We start from the raw sequence: 22363 nt of genomic DNA, 5'->3' as shown, positions 1-22363 counted from the left end.
CACTTACTAGCTGTTATTTATGTGTTACTGTTATCATCTACAAGCTGGGAATAATTACACCACCAATCAATTGTTCCATATGATTGTTAGGAGGAACAAATGAGTCGTTACAAGTAAAACACTTAGAATAGTTTCTGACATACAGTGATGCTCAGTAAATATGAGCTGCTGCTATTTAGTTTAAAACATTTTATCGCATTGATTTTAGACCTTACTGCTACAGCTTTTCATTATTCCAGAACACTTTTAGTTTATAGGGTCCTTGTTTTCTGTTTCTCTGGTACCTCGCTTATTATGTTTTGGCAGCTCATTAAGACTTTATTAATGGGGAGGAGGAGTGTAAAACAGGAGGAAAGGAGGTAAAAGGTGAAAGCACTAAGATTATTTAATGTTTTGTCACATTCATTAGAGTAAAAAAGTTTAGGAAAAAGAATTGAGCTTTTACTAAATTGAAAAAAATTGTTTTATGTGTTTCATGATCCATGTTCTTTCTTCGACTGTTAGCATAAGCAGTAAGACTCTTGATTTTAATATGGCTTAGTATACATAGAACGTATGTGTAAGAAACATAAATTATAATGGTGAATATGTGTTAACCTGACAGATGACCAGTGTCTTGAGTTCTTGCCCCACTCTTTCTACTTTGATTGGTTCTGTGATCTTAAGTAACTCTTCTGGGCATAAAATGATGTAATGAAATCCCTAAGTTCTTATCCACATCTACAGCTATTTGCTCCTGTGTCTCTTGCTAATGGCATTTCAAGTTAAAATCTATTGCGTAGTTAGCAAAATCAGACTATAGTTTGTCCCTGACTAATGATCACTTACTTTAAACAATGAAAACGTACACTGTAAAGAAGGATTTGATTGTCCTTACCAAGTAGTCCTATTTTTTGGTGGTATGATAGCTTTGTTAGAGAACTAATATATGATACTGAATATAAGTTCCCTAAGGAATAGGACTGTTTTGTTTACTGCTGTATTGTCTAGTGATCTATTCTTACTAATTATGCCATTGCCTTGAAAAGTACCTGACACATAGTAGGTATTCAATAAATATTTGTGAAATAACTGATTTTTTTCTAATCTATTCTGTCTGTTTCTGTGCCCCGGTGCTGAAGAAAGTATATCTCCACTCCCTATGTAATTTTTAAATTCTAAGGCTTAAAACAGAAAACTTGAATATGTACTGAAATTTAAATTGCTTTTGTCCAGGTTTTCTGATTATAGTATGATTAAGTTCTTCGAAGCTAAATTTTCCCAGTTATTTTAGTTCCTTTGGTTTACTTGTACTTATATACGTGTTTAATCTGTCTCGAGTTATTTGGTGCTGGTCAGTTCAAAACCGGAAAAGACTAAGTTTAGCCATGTTATACGTTCTAGGGAGGTTTGCAAGTGTGTTTTATAGTCTACTGTTGTGAAAGCAGAAAAGATTTAAATAAAAAGTAATTTGTCCTAATGAGCAATTTTCAAGGAAGTGCATGGACTCAATGGAGATTTCTTTATTTGTATCTATAGTAGAATGGTGGTGAATGTTTGATGCTATTTTTTTTAATAGTCTGCATTATATGACTGTGTCATTGGTTGGCTCAAACACTGGTATGGCTGAATTACCTGAGGAACCGCCTTTTCCCCCAACGGGATACCCACTAAGGTATCCTAGTTCCAACTGTGGAGAGTCTGTAGGTCTGGTGGTAGAGCCCTGGCACTGTATTTTTAAAAACTGCTCAGATGATTCTGATAGACATCGAAGTTTGTGAACTATTTCTGAGTTTTTATTTACATTTATTTTTGCTTTTGTTATAAACCTATTCACTAGGTGTATAACTTACCAACTAGGTATATTACATGAGACAGGTTTCTTGTTAATTATCTAATCTATTTATGCTCTGCAGTTCAGGAAATGAAATATGTAATGCAATTTCATTAATTCTCAAATGTCTGTTTTGTTTTTACCTAGGTGTTATTTACTATTTCCCTTTGTGGGCTCTAGCAATAAACTGTTTGATCATGTTGCTATAGAAACACTACCTGATACATTCATACTCTTGGCCAACTCCTGGAATGTTAACTTTGAAGTTACTACTCTTTCTGTTATTTATTTAGATTAATGACTGACCCTATTCTGTAAATTTTGATTTCTTGTCTATTTTTAACTCAATCTCTATTTTTATTAAGTGTTTTCTCCCTACTGTGCATGTTATGACTTAAAACTAAGTGATTTTGATACATTGTCCCAGGTTTTTACTGTGACCAAATATTGGATAAAATTTGCAGATTATCGAACAAACAGCTAATCACTTTCCTAAGTTTTTTAGGGTTCACAGAATGTAGTCACATTACTACATTTGAATCTTGCCATAATAAAGTACTGAATCTAGAACTTTTAGTTGATGGTACACAATATATTGAATTTGATTTTACTAATTCTTAACTTGAACTTTTTTCCCATAGTAATCCGTGTCTAAATTCTGTCTCCCAATTCTGCTTTTCTTATATCTTAAAGTGGCTATCAGAGTATTTATTTTTGTTTGAGCCTAGCACCAAAACTACATACTGGAGTTCTCTCACAGAGAACATATTGCCTTTATATGAAATAGTTTTCACCACTGTTGGTAACTTTGATAAAGTATAGATAAACTTAGTATAGATAGACTTTGTGGAATATTCATCTAAGCAGTTGATAACACTTCTATTTTCAGAAACCTTAATGTGTTTATTTTTTATTGAAAGACGCAGACAATCTTTTTGAACATGAATTGGGGGCTCTCAACATGGCTGCATTACTACGAAAAGAGGAAAGAGCAAGTCTTCTTAGTAATCTTGGACCATGCTGTAAAGCATTATGCTTCAGGCGGGATTCTGCAATCCGGAAGCAGCTTGTTAAAAATGAGAAGGTACTGTTGTTTCCTTAGAAAAATTGGAACATGTCTGTTGAGTAGTATGGATGACATATTCTTCATTTGATTGCTTTAAGGTGAAATTAAGGTCTCATGATCTGCTTTTATGAGTTTGGTTTCCCAGTCTTTTACACATGTAAAAGAAAGAATTTTATTAGAATTTATAGTACTTTTTATTTTACTTTAACAGTTTTGAATAACATTTGTTTTGAATAACATTGTTATTGGTAGTGGAAAAAAAAATTTTTTTTTTAACATCTCTATTGGGGTATAATTACTTAACAATGGTGGGTTAGTTTCTCTTTATAACAAAGTGAATCAGTTGTACATATACATATGTTCCCATATCTCTTCCCTCTTGTGTCTCTCTCCCTCCCACCCTCCCTATCCCACCCCTCCAGGCGGTCACAAAGCACCGAGCTGATATCCCTGTGCTATGCGGCTGCTTCCCACTAGCTATCTACCTTACCTTTGTTAGTGTATATATGTCCATGCCTCTCTCTCGCTTTGTCACAGCTCACCCTTCACCCTCCCCATATCCTCAAGTCCGTTCTCCAGTAGGTCTGTGTCTTTATTCCTGTCTTACCCCTACGTCCTTCATGACATTTTTTTTCTTAAATTCCATATATATGTGTTAGCATATGGTATTTGTCTTTCTCTTTCTGACTTACTTCACTCTGTATGACAGACTCTAGGTCTATCCACCTCATTACAAATTGCTCAATTTCGTTTCTTTTTATGGCTGAGTCATATTCCATTGTATATATGTGCCACATCTTCTTTATCCATTCATCTGATGATGGGCACTTAGGTTGCTTCCATGTCCTGGCTATTGTCAATAGAGCTGCAATGAACATTTTGGTACATGACTCTTTCTGAATTTTGGTTTTCTCAGGGTATATGCCCAGTAGTGGGATTGCTGGGTCATATGGTAGTTCTATTTGTAGTTTTTTAAGCATAGTGGCTGAACCAATTCACATTCCCACCAGCAGTGCAAGAGTGTTCCCTTTTCTCCACACCCTCTCCAGCATTTATTGTTCCTAGATTTTTTGATGATGGCCATTCTGACTGGTGTGAGATGATATCTCATTGTAGTTTTGATTTGCATTTCTCTAATGATTAGTGATGTTGAGTATTCTTTCATGTGTTTGTTGGCAGTCTGTATATCTTCTTTGGAGAAATGTCTATTTAGGTCTTCTGCCCATTTTTGGATTGGGTGGTTTGTTTTTTTGATGTTGAGCTGCATGATCTGCTTGTAAATTTTGGAAATTAATCCCTTGTCAGTTGCTTTATTTGCAAATATCTTCTCCCATTCTGAGGGTTGTCTTTTGGTCTTGTTTATGGTTTCCTTTGCTGTGCAAAAGCTTTGAAGTTTCATGAGGTCCCATTTGTTTATTTTTGTTTTTATTTCCATTTCTCTAGGAGGTGGGTCAAAAAGGATCTTGCTGTGATTTATGTCATAGAGTGTTCTGCCTATGTTTTCCTCTAAGAGTTTGATAGTTTCTGGCCTTACATTTAGGTCTTTAATCTATTTTGAGCTTATTTTTGTGTATGGTGTTAGGGAGTGATCTAATCTCATACTTTTACATGTACCTGTCCAGTTTTCCCAGCACCACTTATTGAAGAGGCTGTCCTTTCTCCACTGTACCTTCTCGCCTCCTTTATCAAAGATAAGGTGACCATATGTGTGTGGGTTTATCTCTGGGCTTTCTATCCTGTTCCATTGATCTATATTTCTGTTTTTGTGCCAGTACCATACTGTCTTCATTACTGTAGCTTTGTGGTATTGAAGTCAGGGAGCCTGATTCCTCCAGCTCCGTTTTTCATTCTCAAGATTGCTTTGGCTCTTCGGGGTCTTTTGTGTTTCCATACAAATTGTGAAATTTTTTGTTCTAGTTCTGTGAAAAAATGCCAGTGGTAGTTTGATAGGGATTGCATTGAATCTGTAGATTGCTTTGGGTAGTAGAATCATTTTCACAATGTTGATTCTTCCAATCCAAGAACATGGTATATCTCTCCATCTATTTGTATCATCTTTAATTTCTTTCATCAGTGTCTTATAATTTTCTGCATACAGGTCTTTTGTCTCCTTAGGTAGGTTTATTCCTAGATATTTTATTCTTTTTGTTGCAATGGTAAATGGGAGTGTTTTGTTGATTTCACTTTCAGATTTTTCATCATTAGTGTATAGGAATGCAAGAGATTTCTGTGCATTAATTTTGTATCCTGCAACTTTACCAAATTCATTGATTAGCTCTAGTAGTTTTCTGGTGGCATCTTTAGGATTCTCTATGTATAGTATCATGTCATCTGCAGACAGTGACAGATTTACTTCTTCTTTTCCGATTTGGATTCCTTTTATTTCCTTTCCTTCTCTGATTGCTGTGGCTAAAACTTCCAAAACTATATTGAATAAGAGTGGTGACAGAGGGCAACCTTGTCTTGTTCCTGATCTTAGTGGAAATGCTTTCAGTTTTTCACCATTGAGGATGATGTTGGCTGTGGGCTTGTCATGTATGGCCTTTATCATGTTGAGGAAAGTTCCCTCTATGCCTACTTTCTGCGGGGTTTTTATCATAAATGGGTGTTGAATTTTGTCAAAAGCTTTTTCTGCATCTATTGAGATGATCATATGGTTTTTCTCCTTCAATTTGTTACTACAGTTTATCACATTGATAGATTTGCGTATATTGAAGAATCCTTGCATTCCTGGAATAAACCCCACTTGATCATGGTGTATGACCCTTTTAATGTGCTGTTGGATTCTGTTTGCTAGTATTTTGTTGAGTATTTTTGCATCTATGTTCATCAGTGATGTTGGCCTGTAGTTTTCTTTCTTTGTGACATCCTTGTCAGGTTTTGGTATCAAGGTGATGGTGGCCTCGTAGAATGAATTTGGGAGTGTTTCTCCCTCTGCTATATTTTGGAAGAGTTTGAGAAGGATAGATGTTAGCTCTTCTCTAAACGTTTGATAGAATTCACCTGTGAAGCCATCTGGTTCTGGGCTTTTGTTTGTTGGAAGATTTTTAATCACAGTTTCAATTTCAGTGCTTGTGAATAGTCTGTTCATATTTTCTATTTCTTCCTGATTCAGTCTTGGCAGGTTGTGCCTTTCTAAGAATTTGTCCATTTCTTCCAGGTTGTCCATTTTATTGGCATAGAGTTGCTTGTAGTAATCTCTCATGATCTTTTGTATTTCTGCAGTGTCAGTTGTTACTTCTCCTTTTTCATTTCTAATTTTATTGATTTGAGTCTTCTCCCTTTTTTTCTTGATGAGTCTGGCTAATGGTTTATCTATTTTGTTTATCTCCTCAAAGAACCAGCTTTTAGTTTTATTGATCTTTGCTATTGTTTCCTTCATTTCTTTTTCATTTATTTCTGATGTGATTTTTATGATTTCTTTCCTTCTGCTAACTTTGGGGTTTTTTTGTTCTTCTTTCTCATTGCTTTAGGTGCAAGGTTAGGTTGTTTATTCGAGATGTTTCCTGCTTCTTAAGGTGGGCTTGTATTGCTATAAACTTCCCCCTTAGAACTGCTTTTGCTGCATCCCATAGGTTTTGGGTCTTTGTGTCTCCATTGTCATTTGTTTCTAGGTATTTTTTTATTTCCTCCTTGATTTCTTCAATGATCACTTCATTATTAAGTAGTGTATTGTTTAGCCTCCATGTGTTTGTATTTTTTACAGTTTTTTTTCCTGTAATTGATATCTAGTCTTATGGCGTTGTGGTCGGAAAAGATACTTGATACAATTTCAATTTTCTTAAATTTACCAAGGCTTGATTTGTGACCCAAGATATGATCTATCCTGGAGAATGTTCCATGAGCACTTGAGAAAAATGTGTATTCTGTTGTTTTTGGATGGAGTGTCCTATAAATATCAATTAAGTCCATCTTGTTTAATGTATCATTTAAAGCTTGTGTTTCCTCATTTATTTTCATTTTGGATGATGATCTGTCCATTGGTGAAAGTGGGGTGTTAAAGTCCCCTGCTATGAATGTGTTACTGTTGATTTCCCCTTTTATGGCTGTTAGTATTTGCCTTATGTATTGAGGTGCTCCTATGTTGGGTGCATAAATATTTCCAATTGTTATATCTTCTTCTTGGATCAAGCATATCTTCTTCTTGGATCAATTCCTTGATCATTATGTAGTGTCCTTCTCTGTCTCTTCTAATAGTCTTTATTTTAAAGTCTATTTTGTCTGATACGAGAATTGCTACTCCAGCTTTCTTTTCATTTCCACTTGCATGGAATATCTTTTTCCATCCCCTTGCTTTCAGTCTGTATGTGTCTCTAGGTCTGAAGTGGGTCTCTTTTAGACAGCATAGATATGGGTCTTGTTTTTGTATCCATTCAGCCAATCTTTGTCTTTTGGTGGGAGCATTTAGTCCATTTATACTTAAGGTAATTATTGATATGTATGTTCCTATTCCCATTTTCTTAATTGTTTTGGGTTCGTTATTGTAGGTCTTTTCCTTCTCTTGTGTTTCTTGCCTAGAGAAGTTCCTTTAGCATTTGTTGTAAAGCTGGTTTGGTGGTGCTGAACTCTCTCAGCTTTTGCTTATCTGTAAAGGTGTTAATTCCTCCATCAAATCTGAATGAGATCCTTGCTGGGTAGAGTAATCTTGGTTGCAGGTTTTTCTCCTTCATCACTTTCAGTATGTCCTGCCACTCTCTTCTGGCTTGCAGAGTTTCTGCTGAGAGATCAGATGTTAACCTTATGGGGATTCCCTTGGGTGTTATTTGTTGTTTTTCCCTTGCTGCTTTTAATATGTTTTCTTTGTATTTAATTTTTTACAGTTTGATTAATATGTGTCTTGGCGTATTTCTCCTTGGCTTTATCCTGTATGGGACTCTCTGTGCTTCCTGGACTTGATTAACTATTTCCTTTCCCATATTAGGGAAGTTTTCAACTATAATCTCTTCAAATATTTTCTCAGTCCCTTTTACTCTTCTTCTTCTGGAATCCCTATAATTCGAATGTTGGTGCGTTTAATGTTGTCCCAGAGGTCTCTGAGACTGTCCTCACTTCTTTTCATTCTTTTTCTTTATGCTGCTCTGCAGTAGTTATTTCCACTATTTTATCCTCCAGGTCACTTATCCGTTCTTCTGTCTCAGTTATTCTGCTATTGATTCCTTCCAGAGTATTCTTAATTTCATTTATTGTGTTGTTCATCATTGTTTGTTTCAGCTTTAGTTCTTCTAGTTCCTTGTTAAATGATTCTTGCATTTTGTCTATTCTGTTTCCAAGATTTTGGATCATCTTTACTATCATTATTCTGAATTCTTTTTCAGGTAGACTGCCTATTTCCTCTTCATTTGTTAGGTCTGGTGGGTTTTTATCTTGCTCCTTCATCTGCTGTGTGTTTTTCTGTCTTCTCATTTTGCTTATCTTACTGTGTTTGGGGTCTCCTTTTTGCCGGCTGCAGGTTCGTAGTTGCCATTGTTTTTGATGTCTGTCCCCAGTGGCTAAGATTGGTTCAGTGGGTTGTGTAGGCTTCCTGGTGGAGGGGACTAGTGCCTGTGTTCGAGGCTGGATCTTGTTTTTCTGGTGGGCAGGTCCACGTCTGGTGGTGTATTTTGGGGTGTCTGTGGCCTTATTACGATTTTAGGCAGCCTCTCTGCTAATGGGTGAGGTTGTGTTCCTGTCTTGCTAGTTGTTTGGCATAGGTTGTCCAGCACTGTAGCTTGCTGGTCATTGAGTGAAGCTGGGTGCTGGTGTTGAGATGGAGATCTCTGAGAGATTTTTGCCGTTTGATATTATGTGGAGCTGGGAGGTCTCTTGTTGACCAGTGTCCTGAAGTTGGCTCTCCCACCTCAGAGGCACAGCACTGACTCCTGGCTGCAGCATCAAGAGCATTTCATCCACACAGCTCAGAATAAAAGAAAAAGTAGAGAGAAAGAATTACTAGAAGTAGGAAGGAAGAAAGAAAAAGAAGAAGGAAAGAAAGGAGGGAGGAAGGAGGGAAGGAAGGAAAAAAGAAAGAAGATACAGTGAAATATAAAATATAATAAAGTTATTAAATTAAAAAATAATTATTTAGGAAAAAAGGGACAGATAGAACCTTAGGACAAATGTTAGAAGCAAAGCTATACAGACAAAATCTAAGAAGCATACACATACACACCCACAAAAAGAGAAAAAGGGGAAAAAATAATAAATCTTGCTCTCAAAGTCCACCTCAATTTGGGATGATTGGTTGTCTATTCAGGTTTTCCACAGATGCAGGTACATCAAGTTGATTGTGGAGCTTTAATCCACTGCTCCTGAGGCTGCTGGGAGAGATTTCCCTTTCTCTTCTTTGTTCTCACAGCTCCCAGGGGCTCAGCTTTGGATTGGGTCCCGTCACTGCATGTAGGTTGCTGGAGGGCGTCTGTTCTTCACTCATACAGGACGGGGTTAAAGGAGCTGCTGATTCAGGAGCTCTGGCTCACTCAGGCCGGGGGTAGGAAGGGGCGCAGAGTGCGGGGTGAGCCTGCGGCAGCAGAGGGGCAGCAGAGGACGTCAGGACGTTGCACCAGCCTGAGGCCTGCCATGCATTCTCCCAGGGAAGTTGTCCCTGGATCCCGGGACCCTGGCAGTAGCAGGCTGCACAGGCTCCCAGGAAGAGGGGTGTGGATAGTGACCTGTGCTCGCACACAGGCTTCTTGGTGGTGGCAGCAGCAGCCTTAGCGTCTCCCGCCCGTCTCTGGGGTCCATGCTTTTAGCCGCGGCTCGCGCCCGTCTCCGGAGTTCCTTTAAGCAGCGCTCTTAATCCCCTCTCCTCACACACCAGGAAACAAAGAGGGAAGAAAAAGTCTCTTGCCTCTTTGGCAGGTGCAGACTTTTCCCTGGACTCCCTCCTGGCTAGCCGTGGTGCACTAACCCCCTTCAGGCTGTGTTCACGCAGCCAACCCCAGTCCTCTCCCTGCGCTCCAACCGAAGCCTGAGCCTCAGCTCGCAGCCCCGCCCACCCCAGCAGGTGAGCAGACAAGCCTCTGGGGCTGGTGAGTGCCGGTCGGCACCGATCCTCTGTGTGGGAATCTCCCCGCTTTGCCCTCCACACCCGTTGCTATGCTCTCCTCCGCAGCTCCGAAGCTCCCCCCTCCGCCTCCCGCAGTCTCCACCCGCAAAGAGCCTTCCTAGTGTGTGGAAACCTTTCCTCCTTCACAGCTCCCTCCCAGTGGTGCAGGTCCTGTGCCTGTTCTTTTGTCTGTTTTTTCTTTTTTTCTTTTGCCCTACCCAGGTACATGGGGAGTTTCTTGCCTTTTGGGAGGTCTGAGGTCTTCTGCCAGCATTCAGTAGGTGTTCTGTAGGAGTTGCTCCACGTGTAGATGTATTTCTGGTGTATCTGTGGGGAGGAAGGTGCTCTCCACGTCTTACTCTTCCGCCATCTTCCCCTCCACCTGGAAAAAAATTTTAAATAGTCTATTCCTGTGAAATATTTTTCATTTGCAAAGTTTCTTTAGATAATGAAATATACTAGAAACTTATTTAAATTGAAGTTCAAGGAAAAAAATTTTCCAGAGTGGTGAGGAGATTATATAGTGTTTATGAGAATATACCAAATTGAAGAGGAAATAAACACAAGTGATTATATGTAAACATTTCCTTGAAGAATAAAGGAAATTGAAGCTCAGCTTATTTTTTGTTTGGTTCAGGTAAGGAACCCCAGTTGAGAAAGACAACAGAGGAATTTTTTTGAATGATGACACTTCTGATTGCGGTCGTGGTTTCTTGAATATATACATGAGTGAAGACTCACAGAACTATACATAAAAAGCCAGTTTTACTGTATCACAACTTATAAAATATTTTTTATAATGCAAATGTGGTCAAGGCATCACTCTTCCTTTAAAGATCTAGAAGAGAAATAGCAGAATGCTGGAGATATTCAAATCTTTATTTCATTCTACACATGGTTGGAGAACATTTAACAAAATTTTATGACAATAACTTTCAAAACTGCTAAGGTCGCTTTAAGCTCCAATAATAGCCATCTACAGCTTAGTTTCTCAGTAGACTGCACTGATCAGCTGTCTTCTTTAGAATTTGTTCAGTTCTGGAGCCTACATCTTATGTCATATCAACAGACCAGTAAGGAGTATGGAATGTTCGGTGCTTCTCTTCAGAGAATTGATTGTCATGTGAAAGTAAGACTGAATTAGTGTGTAGCTCCATAGAAGAGATTTTATTTCAAAACGTGGAAGAAATAGTACCGTTCAACAATAGAATGTGCAGTGTTTTTCGTTGTTTTGTCATTGGAAATAATGAAGTAAAAACTACTTGATTACCTGTCAGGGATTGTTGAGAAGATTCCTGCTTTGAGCAAGAAGTTAGACTAGGTGCCCTCTAAAGATTGCTTTCTTTTCTAAGATTCCTTGAGTCTGCAGACATTTCTTAATTTTGCTTTTAAATATCCAACACAGCTAATTTAATATTCATCACTAACGAATTTTTCTTATAACTGATATTTTTGTTAGCAGTTAACCTGTCTTTTCTACTGTCAACTAATAATGTACATGTTTAATTTGTTTTTGTTTTCTCCAAATAGGGCACCGTAAAACAAGCTTATACAAATGCTCCAGTGGTAGACAATGAACTCTTACGACTGAGTCTTCGATTATTTAAGCGGAAGACTACTTGCCACACCTCAGGACCTGAAAAGACTGAAGATAATAAACTCTCCCAGTCTAGTATCCAACAGGAACTGTGTGTGTCTTAAGACTGAAGTCCAGGCACATTTTCGGTACTATTTCCCTTTATCAGTGCATATTCTTTTTCAAAGTTCTTTGGTTTGACAAGTGTTATTAGTGACAAAGGCAGAAAAAACTTATCAGCCATGCTAAAAGAGTGACAAACTTTGATTTAAAGACAGTAGTTTGGCTAACAAGATTTTACAAAAATTTTTACACAGTACTTGATACTCATGCAAAATAATGTGAAAGCATCTAGATTTAGTAGTTTATTCTGTACCTTTTGTTAAAACTGAAGACTTTGAAAACGGTCATCCCTGCTCTTCCTGCCTACACAGATTTTTTTATGAAATGGAGCCACTAATTTATGTACTGGATCATCCTTACAGAAACTGCGATTTTCTCCAGAAACAGTGTGTTCACTGAATGAACACACACGCCATGCACCGCTGTGCTGCACAGGACACAGAAAGTGGGGCTGGGCCTGCATGCTGTGTGTAGGCAGGAGCAAGCCACAATCCTGTTTTCCTTTCTAAAATTGTAACAAAACTACTTAATGGCTCTTCGGTTTTTTTAATATATGTGCATTGTTACAACGTCTATTGGATCTATTTCGAGTCTGAATGGTTTTGTTTGTTATCAGAGACTGTCGACTATTTTTATTTTTAATAAATGTACCTTCCCTTTTCTTGTTGTAGATTTACTTTGCTCTTCATTAATCTTACTCCTGATGTTCTAAAACATTTGTCATCAACATTACATGTTTCATACTTAAGATATTTTACTGCTGGAGTTATTACTGGACAGCTGTGAATAATGCAATAATAGTGGAGGATGTACTTCAAATATAGCTCAGTAATACTTGAAACAAACCAAGAGTTAACCAACCTATGTAATCTGAGTTTTAAAATCCTACCATCATACTTTTCAGAGCTATAACCTTTGATTACATTAACCTGCCTCCAGATACAGAGTGGTGAGGAGATGATTATATAGTGTTTGTGAGAATATACCAAATTGAAGAGAGGAAATAAATACAAGTGATTTTATGTAAGCATTTACTTGAAGAATAAAGGAAATTGAAACATTATTTTCTGTTTGGTTCAGGTAAGGAATCCCAGTTGAGAAAGACAACAGAGGAATTTTTTTGAATGATGACATGGTTACCTGAATATATACATGAGTGAAAACTCACAGAACTATACATAAAAAGCCAGTTTTACTGTATCACAACTTATATTTTTTATAATGCAAATGTGGTCAAGGCCTCACTCTTATTTTAAAGATCCTAGAAGAAAAATAATACATAAAACAATTTACTTTTTATAAATAATATATCTGCTTTATTTTGTATGTACATATTTATCTCATGAAGTGGACTCTTAGAAGGATTTGAAATGGACTCCACTGCAGAATTTGTGGGCAGACAGTAATGATGATAATGAAGGAAACCAATGAAAATTGTAATTTGATGATTGCCTTTCAGAGGTTTTTGTTAAAACTGTAATCCTGTTACCTGTCTCAGTAGTTGTGTATCCTTTTCCTACAGGTAACCTAATGTTACTGGTTGAAAGGTTATATTCATTTCAAGAAACAGTCATTGTGCACTTAATTTTTACAAAATACTTACCCAGCAAAGGAAATAGTCTTATTTCCAAGTGACCTGGAAAGCATGTATAAGAAAATTACCTTCTTGGGTTTTGTTTTGCTACTTGTAAACAAAAAGATTCAGGTGTGTTTCCTCTTCCAATTGGTAAATGTTTTGAATAAAAAAATAAAATTCTTTAATGACCTGGAGAATGAATAACCTTTAGAAAACTACTTCCTGTTTTAGTGGATAATATCATTCTCTGTAGCATAAAGATTTAAAGTCATAGAACCTCTAATATTAGTTCCAAGAATTGTGGAGTGTAACAGAAATAATGGTTTTCCTGTTTTGTGCACTGACTTTAGGAATATTTCACAAGTTATTTCTTTACAGAAATGAAAACTCTGTAGGTAGGTTTGCTATATAGTCAAATCCGTTGCCATTTTAGTTTTGAATATCTTTTTGTTAGGTTGTAAAAGAAAATGTTAAAACCGTTTGTTTGCTTAGTCACAGTATTCAGAGCTTTATGCTCCCACTGGGAATGTCCTGTTAAGTCTCATAATTTTTAAAAATTCAAACATTCTGTGTATTGCTAATCATATATCCATAAAGTTCTTCTAAAGCAGATCTTCTTGTTGAATTTTCCATAAAAGCTCTTGGACCATAAAATCTCAAACCAGTATTCCTGGAAACATCTTCCAATCTATAAATTGTTAGTACAGTTAATGGTTTTCTGTCTCATAACTGATGATGAACTTTGTCCATTTGCCATAACTGCACAACTGGACGCCAGCTGCTAGTGATAAGGAGTTGTCTGTCTAGAGAAGAGGCAGAGAGTTATGTCTGCCATCCAAAGTAAATAAAATGGGAGTTAACAGATACTTATATTTTGTTGAGTCAGTTGTTTGATTTTTTTTTTTTTGGCAGATGTCCTCACTATTTAGTAAAGTCTTATACTAAACTTATAATAGTTGGTAGCTTCTTCACAAAAATTTGTAACTATACTCAAGTAGTACCTTAATATGTTAAAATCTGACCCATCACTTCTCTTTATTCTGATCAGTAACTGCAGGTTATTGTCTCCATCCTTCCCCATGACCACTTATGACTTATCCTTATTAATTTGAAAATCTGTGGCATCAGCAGAACATCCCACATTATTCCTTACTGTAAGATTATGGTAAATAGTATCTATATTGTCAATGATGCTTTTAAATCTCAGAAAGAAGAGCCAGCATCTGAACCTCAATTTGTTATTTTAAAAGGTGTATGGGTTCCAGCACAAGATAGCTACATAGGAGGATCCTAAACTCACCACTTCCCATGGCCACACTGAATCTACAGCTGCATATGGAACAACTTCCTCTGGACAAAACCCAAAACTAGCTGAGAGACCCCTACAAGGAAGAACCCACATCTAAGCTAGTAGGAGAGGCTGAGACAAAATCTCACCATAAATCCCACTCTCAGTATGGAGACCCCCAATCAAGAGGGAACTCGCAACTTTGAGGTTCTCCCTGAAGAGTGAAGGGTTTGAACCCCACATCTTGCACCCCAACTTTTAAAACTTGCCACTGAGAGACAAGCCCCCCAAACAACATCAAGAGACCCACACTGAGACACGTTGTAAAGTTCAAGTTAAAGACCACGAGAGTATCTTAAAAGCAGCAAGAAAAAAACAACTTGATACCTATAAAGGAACTCCTATATGATTATCAGATTTTGTCAACAGAAACTTTACAGACGAGAAGGGAGTGGCATGATATAGTCAAAGTGCTGAAAGGAAAAAACTGCCAGTCAAGAATTCTCTACCTGACAAAGTTGTCCCTCATAATTAAAGAAGAGATAGAGTTTCCTAGACAAGAAAAGCTAATGTTGTTAATCACCACTGGACTGGCCTTACAAGAAATGTTAAAGGGGCTTCTTTAATCTGAAATGAAAGGGTGTTAATTACTAACAGGAAAATATGAGAGTACAAATCTCACTGGTAAAGGTAAATGTATGGTAAAATTCAGAAAAATCTAATGTAACAGTGATGGGTTAATTACTTATAAGGCTAGTATGAAGGATAAAAGACAAAATTAGTAAAAATAACTACAGCCATAATGATTTGTTAATGGATATACAAGATAAAAAAAACATAAATTTTAACACTAAAATACAATGGTGGGGATTAAATGTAGAGCTTTAGGTTGAGTTGATACTTATGTTTTTATCCACTTAAAATGGACTATGATAAATAAGTGTTGTAAGCCTCATGGTAACCACAAAGCAAAACCCTATAATAGATTTACAGAAGATAAACCTGAGCATACCACCACAGAAAATCATCAAATTACAAAGAGAGGAGAGGAAAAAGGAATTACAAGACAGCCAGAAAACAATTTAACAAAATGGCAATAAGTACATACCTATCAATAATTAGATTATACGTAAATAGACTAAATTCTCAAATCAAAAGACATTGAGTGGCTGAAAGGATTAAAAAAAACCAAGACTCATCTAATATGCTGCCTACAAGAGATTCACTTCAGATGTGTGGACACACAGCTGAAAGTGAAGGAATAGCAAAAGATATTCCATGCAAATGGAAACCAAAACAAAGAGTAGCTATACTTACATCAAACAAAATAGACTTTAAGACAAAAACTGTAGTAAGAAGAAGACATGGTCACTGTATAATGGTAAAGGGGTCAATCCAACAAGAGGATATATTACAATATTTATGTACCTGACAGAGAAGAACCTAAATAAAGCAAATATTAACAAACCTACGGAGAGAAATTGACAGTAATACAATAATAGTAGGGGACTTTAATATCCCATTTCCATCAGCGGATAGATCATACAGATAAAAATTAATGAGGAAACATTCGCCTTAAAAGGACATATTATACCAGCTGGACTTAGAAACATACACACAACATTCCATCCAAAAGTAACAAACATTCTTCTGAAGTACACTTGGAATATTTCCAGGATAGATCATATGTTAGGCCACAAAAAATCTTAATAAATTTAAGAAAATCAAAATCGTATCAATCATCTTTTCTGACTTTACAATGGTATGACTAGAAATCAGTTGTAAGAAAACTGGAAAACTCACAGGTATGTGTACAGAGGCTACTGAATGACCAATGGGTCAGAGAAGAAATCAAAAGAGAAAATTTAAAAACCTTGAGACAAATGAAAATGGAAATACAACATACCAAAAGTTATGGGATATAGCTAAGCAGTTCTAAGAAGGACATTCATGGCAATAAATCCCTACATTAAGAAAAAAGGAAGACCTCAAATATACAACCTAAATTTACACCTCAAAGAACTAGAAAGAGGACAACAAACCCCAGAATTAGTAGAAGGAAGGAAATAACAAAGATCAGAGCAGAAATGAATTAAATGTAAATTTAAAAGCCAGTAGAAAAGATCAATGAAACTAAGAGCTGGGGGGGTGGTTTTTGAAAAAAATTGACAAATCTTTAGCAAGACTCACCAAGAAAAAAGAGAAGATTCAACTAAGAAATGAAAAAGATGTTACAACTGATACCACAGAAGTACAAAGGATCATAAGAAACTACTACAATTATTCAGCAAATTGGACAACGTATAGGAAATGGACAAATTCCTAAAAACACAATTTTCCAAGACTGACTCATGAAGAAACAGAAAATCTGAACAGATTCATACTAGTAAAGACATTGAATCATTAAGTAAAACCCTCCCAATGAAGTCCAAAAGTCCATGACCAGATGTTTTCACTGATGAATTCTACCAAACATTTAAAGAATTACTACAAATCCTTCTCAAACTCTTCCAGAAAACTACAAGAAGCAACACTTCTGAATGCATTTTATGAGGCGAGCATTACCCTGATACCAAAACCAAAATAGGATACCACAAGAAAATTACAAGCCAATATCCCTGATGAACATAGTTGTAAAAATCCTCAGCAAAATATTAGAAAACCAAATTTAACAATATATTAAAAGGATCATACACCTTGACCAAATCAGATTTATTCTAGGGATGCAAGGATGGTTCAACATCAGAAAATCAATCAGTGTGATACACCCCCATTAACAAAATGAAGGATAAAAAAGTATATGATAATCTCAATAGATGCAGAAAAAGCATTTTACAAAATTCAACATCCATTCATGATAAAAAGTCTCAACAAAGTTGGTATAGAGAGAACATAACATACTAAAGGCCATATATGATGTGCCCACAGCTATCATACTCAATGGTGAAAAACTGAAAGCTTTTCCTCTAAGATCAGGAACAAGACAAGAATGCCCACTCTCACCACTTTTACTCAGCATAGTATTGGAAGTCCCAACCAGATCAGTTAGTCAAGAAAAAGAAACAAAAGTCATCCAAATCAGAAAGAAGTAAAACTCACTATTTGCAGATGACATGATACTATATAGAGAAAACCCTAAACTCCATCAAAAAACTATTAGAACTAATAAATGAATTCAGTAAACTTGCAAGATACAAAATCAGTGTGCAATAATCTGTTGTGTTTCTATACACTAACAACAAACTAACAGAGAAACTAAGAAAGCAATCCCATTTATAATTGCATCAAAAAGAATAAAATACTTAGGAAAAAATTTAACCAAGGAGGTGAAAGACCTGTACACTGAAAACTATAAGATGAAAGAGATTGAAGATATAAATAAATGGGAAGATAATCCATGTTCATGAGTTAGAAGAATTAGTGTAAAAATGTCTATACTACCCAAAGGAATCTACAGATTCAGTGCAATCCCTATCAAAATTCCAATGGCACTTTTCACAGAAGTAGAACAAACTCCTAAAATGTGCATGGAACCACAAATGACCCCAAATAACTGAAGCAAATTTTGGAAAAACAGAATAAAGCTGTAGGCATCATACTCCCTGGTTTCTAACTATATTATTGTACAAAGCTATGGAAATTAAAACAGTATGGTATTGGTATAAAAACAGACATGTAGGTCAATGGAACAGAATAGAGAGACCATAAATAAACCCATGCATATACGGTTAATTAATATATGACAAAGGAGTCAAGAATATACAATGGAGAAAGGACAGTCTCCTCAATAAATGAGGCTGGGAAAACTAGACAGCCACATGCAAAAGAATGAAACTGAACCATTATCTTACACCATAAAAAAATTTTAACTCGAAATGGATTAAAGACTTGAATGTGAAACCAGAAACCATAAAACACATAGAGGAAAAAATAGGCAGTAAGCTCCTTGACATCAGATGGCAATGATTTTTTGGAACTACAAAAAAAAAAAAAAAAAGCAAGAATAAACAAGTGGGACTATATCAGACCAAAAGCTTCTGCACAGCAAAGGAAACCATCAACAACATGAAAAGGAAACCTACAAAATGGAGAAAATATTTGCAGATCATATATCTGGTAAGAGGTTAACATCCAAAACATATAAAGAACTCAGAGGACTCAAACCAAAAATCTCACACAGAAAAAAACCCCCAAACAATCCCATTATAAAATGGGCAGAGGATCTGAACAGACATTTTTCCAAAGATGACACACAGATGGCCAATAGGTACATGAAAAGGTGTTCAACATCACTAATCATCAGGGGAATGCAAGTCAAAACCACATGATATTACCTCACACCTTTTAGAATGGCTGTTCTCAAAAAGACAAGAAACAACAACTGTTGGTGAAGATGTGGAGAAAAGGAAGCCATTTTGCACTGTTGGTGGGAATGTAAATTGGTGCAGCCACTATGGAAAACAGTATGAAGGTTCCTCAAAAAATTAAAAATAAAATTACCATATGATTCAGCAATTACACTTCTAATTATCCAAAAAAAAATAAAAACACACACAACTAACTGCTGAACATTCATTGACAGGAAGACACTGGAACTCACCAAAAAAGATACCCCACATCCAAAGACAAAGGAGAAGCCACAATGATATGGTAGGAGGACTGCAATCACAGTAAAATCAAATCCCATAACTGCTGGGTGGGTGACTCACAAACTGGAGAACACTTATACCAGAAAAGTCCACCCAGTGGAATGAAGGTTCTGAGCCCCACGTCAGGCTTCCCAAGCTGGGGGTCCAGCAACGGGAAGAGGAATTCCTAGAGAATCAGACTTTGAAGGTGAGTGGGATTTGATTGCAGGACTTCGACAGGACTGGGGGAAACAGAGACTCCACTCTTGGAGGGCACACACAAAGTAGTGTGTGCATCGGGACCCAGGGGAAGGAGCAGTGACCCCATAGGAGACTGAACCAGACCTACCTGCTAGTGTTGGAGGGTCTTCTGCAGAGGTGGGGGGTGGCTGTGTCTCACCGTGAGGACAAGGACACTGGCAGCAGAAGTTCTGGGAAGTACTCCTTGGCATGGGCCCTCCCAGACTCCGCCATTATCCCCACAAAACAGCCCCGGTAGGATCCAGTATTGGGTTGCCTCGGGCCAAACAACCAACAGGGAGGGAACACAGCCCCACCCATCAGCAGACAAGTGGATTGAAGTTTTACTGAGCTCTGCCCACAAGAGTAACACCCAGCTCTACCCACCAACAGTCCCTCCCATCAGGAAACCTGCTCAAGCCTCTTAGATAACCACATCCACCAGAGGGCAGACAGCAGAAGCAAGAAGAACTACAATCCTGCAGCCTGTGGAAGGAAAACCACATTCACAGAAAAACAGACAAGATGAAAAGGCAGACGGCTATATACCAGATGAAGGAACAATATAAAACCCCAGAAAAACAACTAAATGGAGATAGGCAACCTCCCAGAAAAAGAATTCAGAGTAATGATAGTGAAGATGATCCAGGACCTCAGAAAAAGAATGGAGGCAAAGATCGAGGAGATGCAAGAAATGTTTAACAAAGACCTAGAAGAATTAAAGAACAAACAAACATAGATAAACAATAACTGAAATGAAAACTACACTAGAAGGAATCAATAGCAGAATAACTGAGGCAGAATATCGGATAAATGACCTGGAGGACAGAATGGTGGAATTCACTGTTGTGGAACAGAATAAAGAAAAAAGAAAAAGAAATGAAGACAGGCTAAGAGGCCTCTGGGACAACATTAAATGTAACAACATTTGCATTATATGTGTCCCAGAAGGAAAAGAGAGAGAGAAAGGACCCAAGAAAATATTTGAAGAGATTATACTCAAAAACTTCCCTAACACGGGAAAGGAAATAGGCACCCAAGTACAGGAAGTGCAGAGAATCCTATACAGGATAAACCCAAGGAGAAACACACCGAGACACATAGTAATCAAATTGGCAAAAATTAAAGACAAAGAAAAATTACTGAAAGCAGCAAGGAAAAAAAGACAACATACAAAGGAACTCCTATAAAGTTAACAGCAGATTTCTCAGCAGAAATTCTACAAGCCAGAAGGGAGCGACATGACATATTGAAAGTGATGAAAAGGAAGAACCTAAAACCAAGATTACTCGACCCAGCAAGGATCTCATTCAGATTCGATGGAGAAATCAAAAGCTTTACAGACTAGCAAAAGCTAAGAGAATTCAGCACCACCAAACCAGCTCTACAGCACCTCTCTAAGTGAAAAACACAAGAGAAGAAAAGGACCTACAAAAACAAACTGAAAACAATTAAGAAAATGGTCATAGGAACATACATATCAACAATTACCTTAAAAGTGAATGGATTAAATGCTCCAACCAAAAGACACAGACTTGCTGAATGGATACAAAAACAAAACCCATCTATATGCTTTTTACAAGAGACCCACTTCAGACCTAGGGACACATACAGACTGAAAGTGAGGGGATGGAAAAAGATATTCCATGCAAATGGAAATCAAAAGAAAGCTGGAGTATCTATACTCATATCAGATAAAATAGACTTTAAAATAAAGACTGTTACAAGAGACAAGGAAGGACACTACATAATGATCAAGGGATCAATCCAAGGAGAAGATATAACAATTATAAATATATACGTACCCAACATAGGAGCACCTCAATACATAAGGCAACTGCTAACAGCTGTAAAAGAGGAAATCGACAATAACACAATAATAGTGGGGGACTTTAACACCTCACTTACACCAATGGGAAGATCATCCTAACAGAAAATTACTAAGGAAACAAGATTTAAATGACACAAGAGACCAGATAGTACTGATATTTATAGGACATTCCATCCAAAAACAGCAGATTACACTGTCTTCTCAAGTGTGCACGGAACATTCTCCAGGATAGATCGCATCTTGGGTCACAAATCAAGCCTCAGTAAATTTAAGAAAATTGAAATCATATCAAGCATCTTATCTGAGAACAATGCTATGAGATTAGAAATCAATTACAGGAAAAAAATGTAAAAAACACAAACATATGGAGGCTAAACAATACATTACTAAATAACCAAGAGATCACTGAAGACATCAAAGAGGAAATCAAAAAATACCTAGAGACAAATGACAATGAAAACACAATGGTCCAAACCCTATGGGATGCAGCAAAAGCTGTTCTAATAGCGAAGTTTATAGCAATACAAGCCTACCTCAAGAAACAACAAACATCTCAAACAATCTAACCTTACACCTAAAAGAACTAGAGAAAGAACAACAAACGAAACCCGAAGTTAGCAGAAGGAAAGAAATCACAAAGATCAGAGCAGAAAGAAATGAAATAGAAACAAAGAAAACAATAGCAAAGATCAATAAAACTAAAACCTGGTTCTTTGAGAAGATAAACAAATTTGATAAACTCTTAGCCAGACACATCAAGAAAAAGAGGGAGAGGACTCAAATCAATAAAATTAGAAATGAAAAAGGAGAAGTTACGACAGACACCTCAGAAATACAAAGCATCCTAACAGACTACTACAAGCAACTCTATGCCAATAAAATGGACAACCTGGAAGAAATGGACAAATTCTTAGAAAGCTATAACCTTCCAAGACTCAACCAGGAAGAAACAGAAAATATGAACAGACCAATCACAAGTAATGAAATCGAAACTGTGATTAAAAATCTTCCAACAAACAAAAGTCCAGCACCAGATGGCTTCACAGGTGAATTCTATCAAACATTTAGAGAAGAGCTAACACCCATCCTTCTCAAACTCTTCCAAAAAACAGCAGAGGAAGGAACACTCCCAAACTCATTCTATGAGGCCACCATCACCCTGATACCAAAACCAGACAAAGACACTGCAAAAAAAAAA

At 36.9% G+C, this 22363-nt stretch overlaps 1 protein-coding gene across 8 annotated transcripts in view; it reads left to right on the top strand.

Moving 5' to 3' along the window:
* The window catches only part of ZC3H13 (zinc finger CCCH-type containing 13), a 91617-nt gene extending 79345 nt beyond the window's left edge, over positions 1 to 12272 (top strand). For all 8 annotated transcript variants that reach the window (XM_067713549.1, XM_067713552.1, XM_067713551.1 and 5 more), the window contains 2 exons: positions 2734 to 2897; positions 11434 to 12272. In XM_067713549.1, the coding sequence (XP_067569650.1) occupies positions 2734 to 2897; positions 11434 to 11604 (335 nt within the window). In that variant the 3' untranslated portion in view covers positions 11605 to 12272. The remainder of the gene's footprint in view (positions 1 to 2733; positions 2898 to 11433) is intronic.
* The last annotated feature ends 10091 nt before the right edge of the window (positions 12273 to 22363 follow it).

Source organism: Pseudorca crassidens, chromosome 18 (assembly GCF_039906515.1).
Source record: "Pseudorca crassidens isolate mPseCra1 chromosome 18, mPseCra1.hap1, whole genome shotgun sequence".
NCBI classification, from domain to species: Eukaryota; Metazoa; Chordata; class Mammalia; order Artiodactyla; family Delphinidae; genus Pseudorca; species Pseudorca crassidens.
The sequence above is the reverse complement of the archived record's forward strand: the minus strand, read 5'-3'. Positions and strand labels throughout refer to the sequence as shown.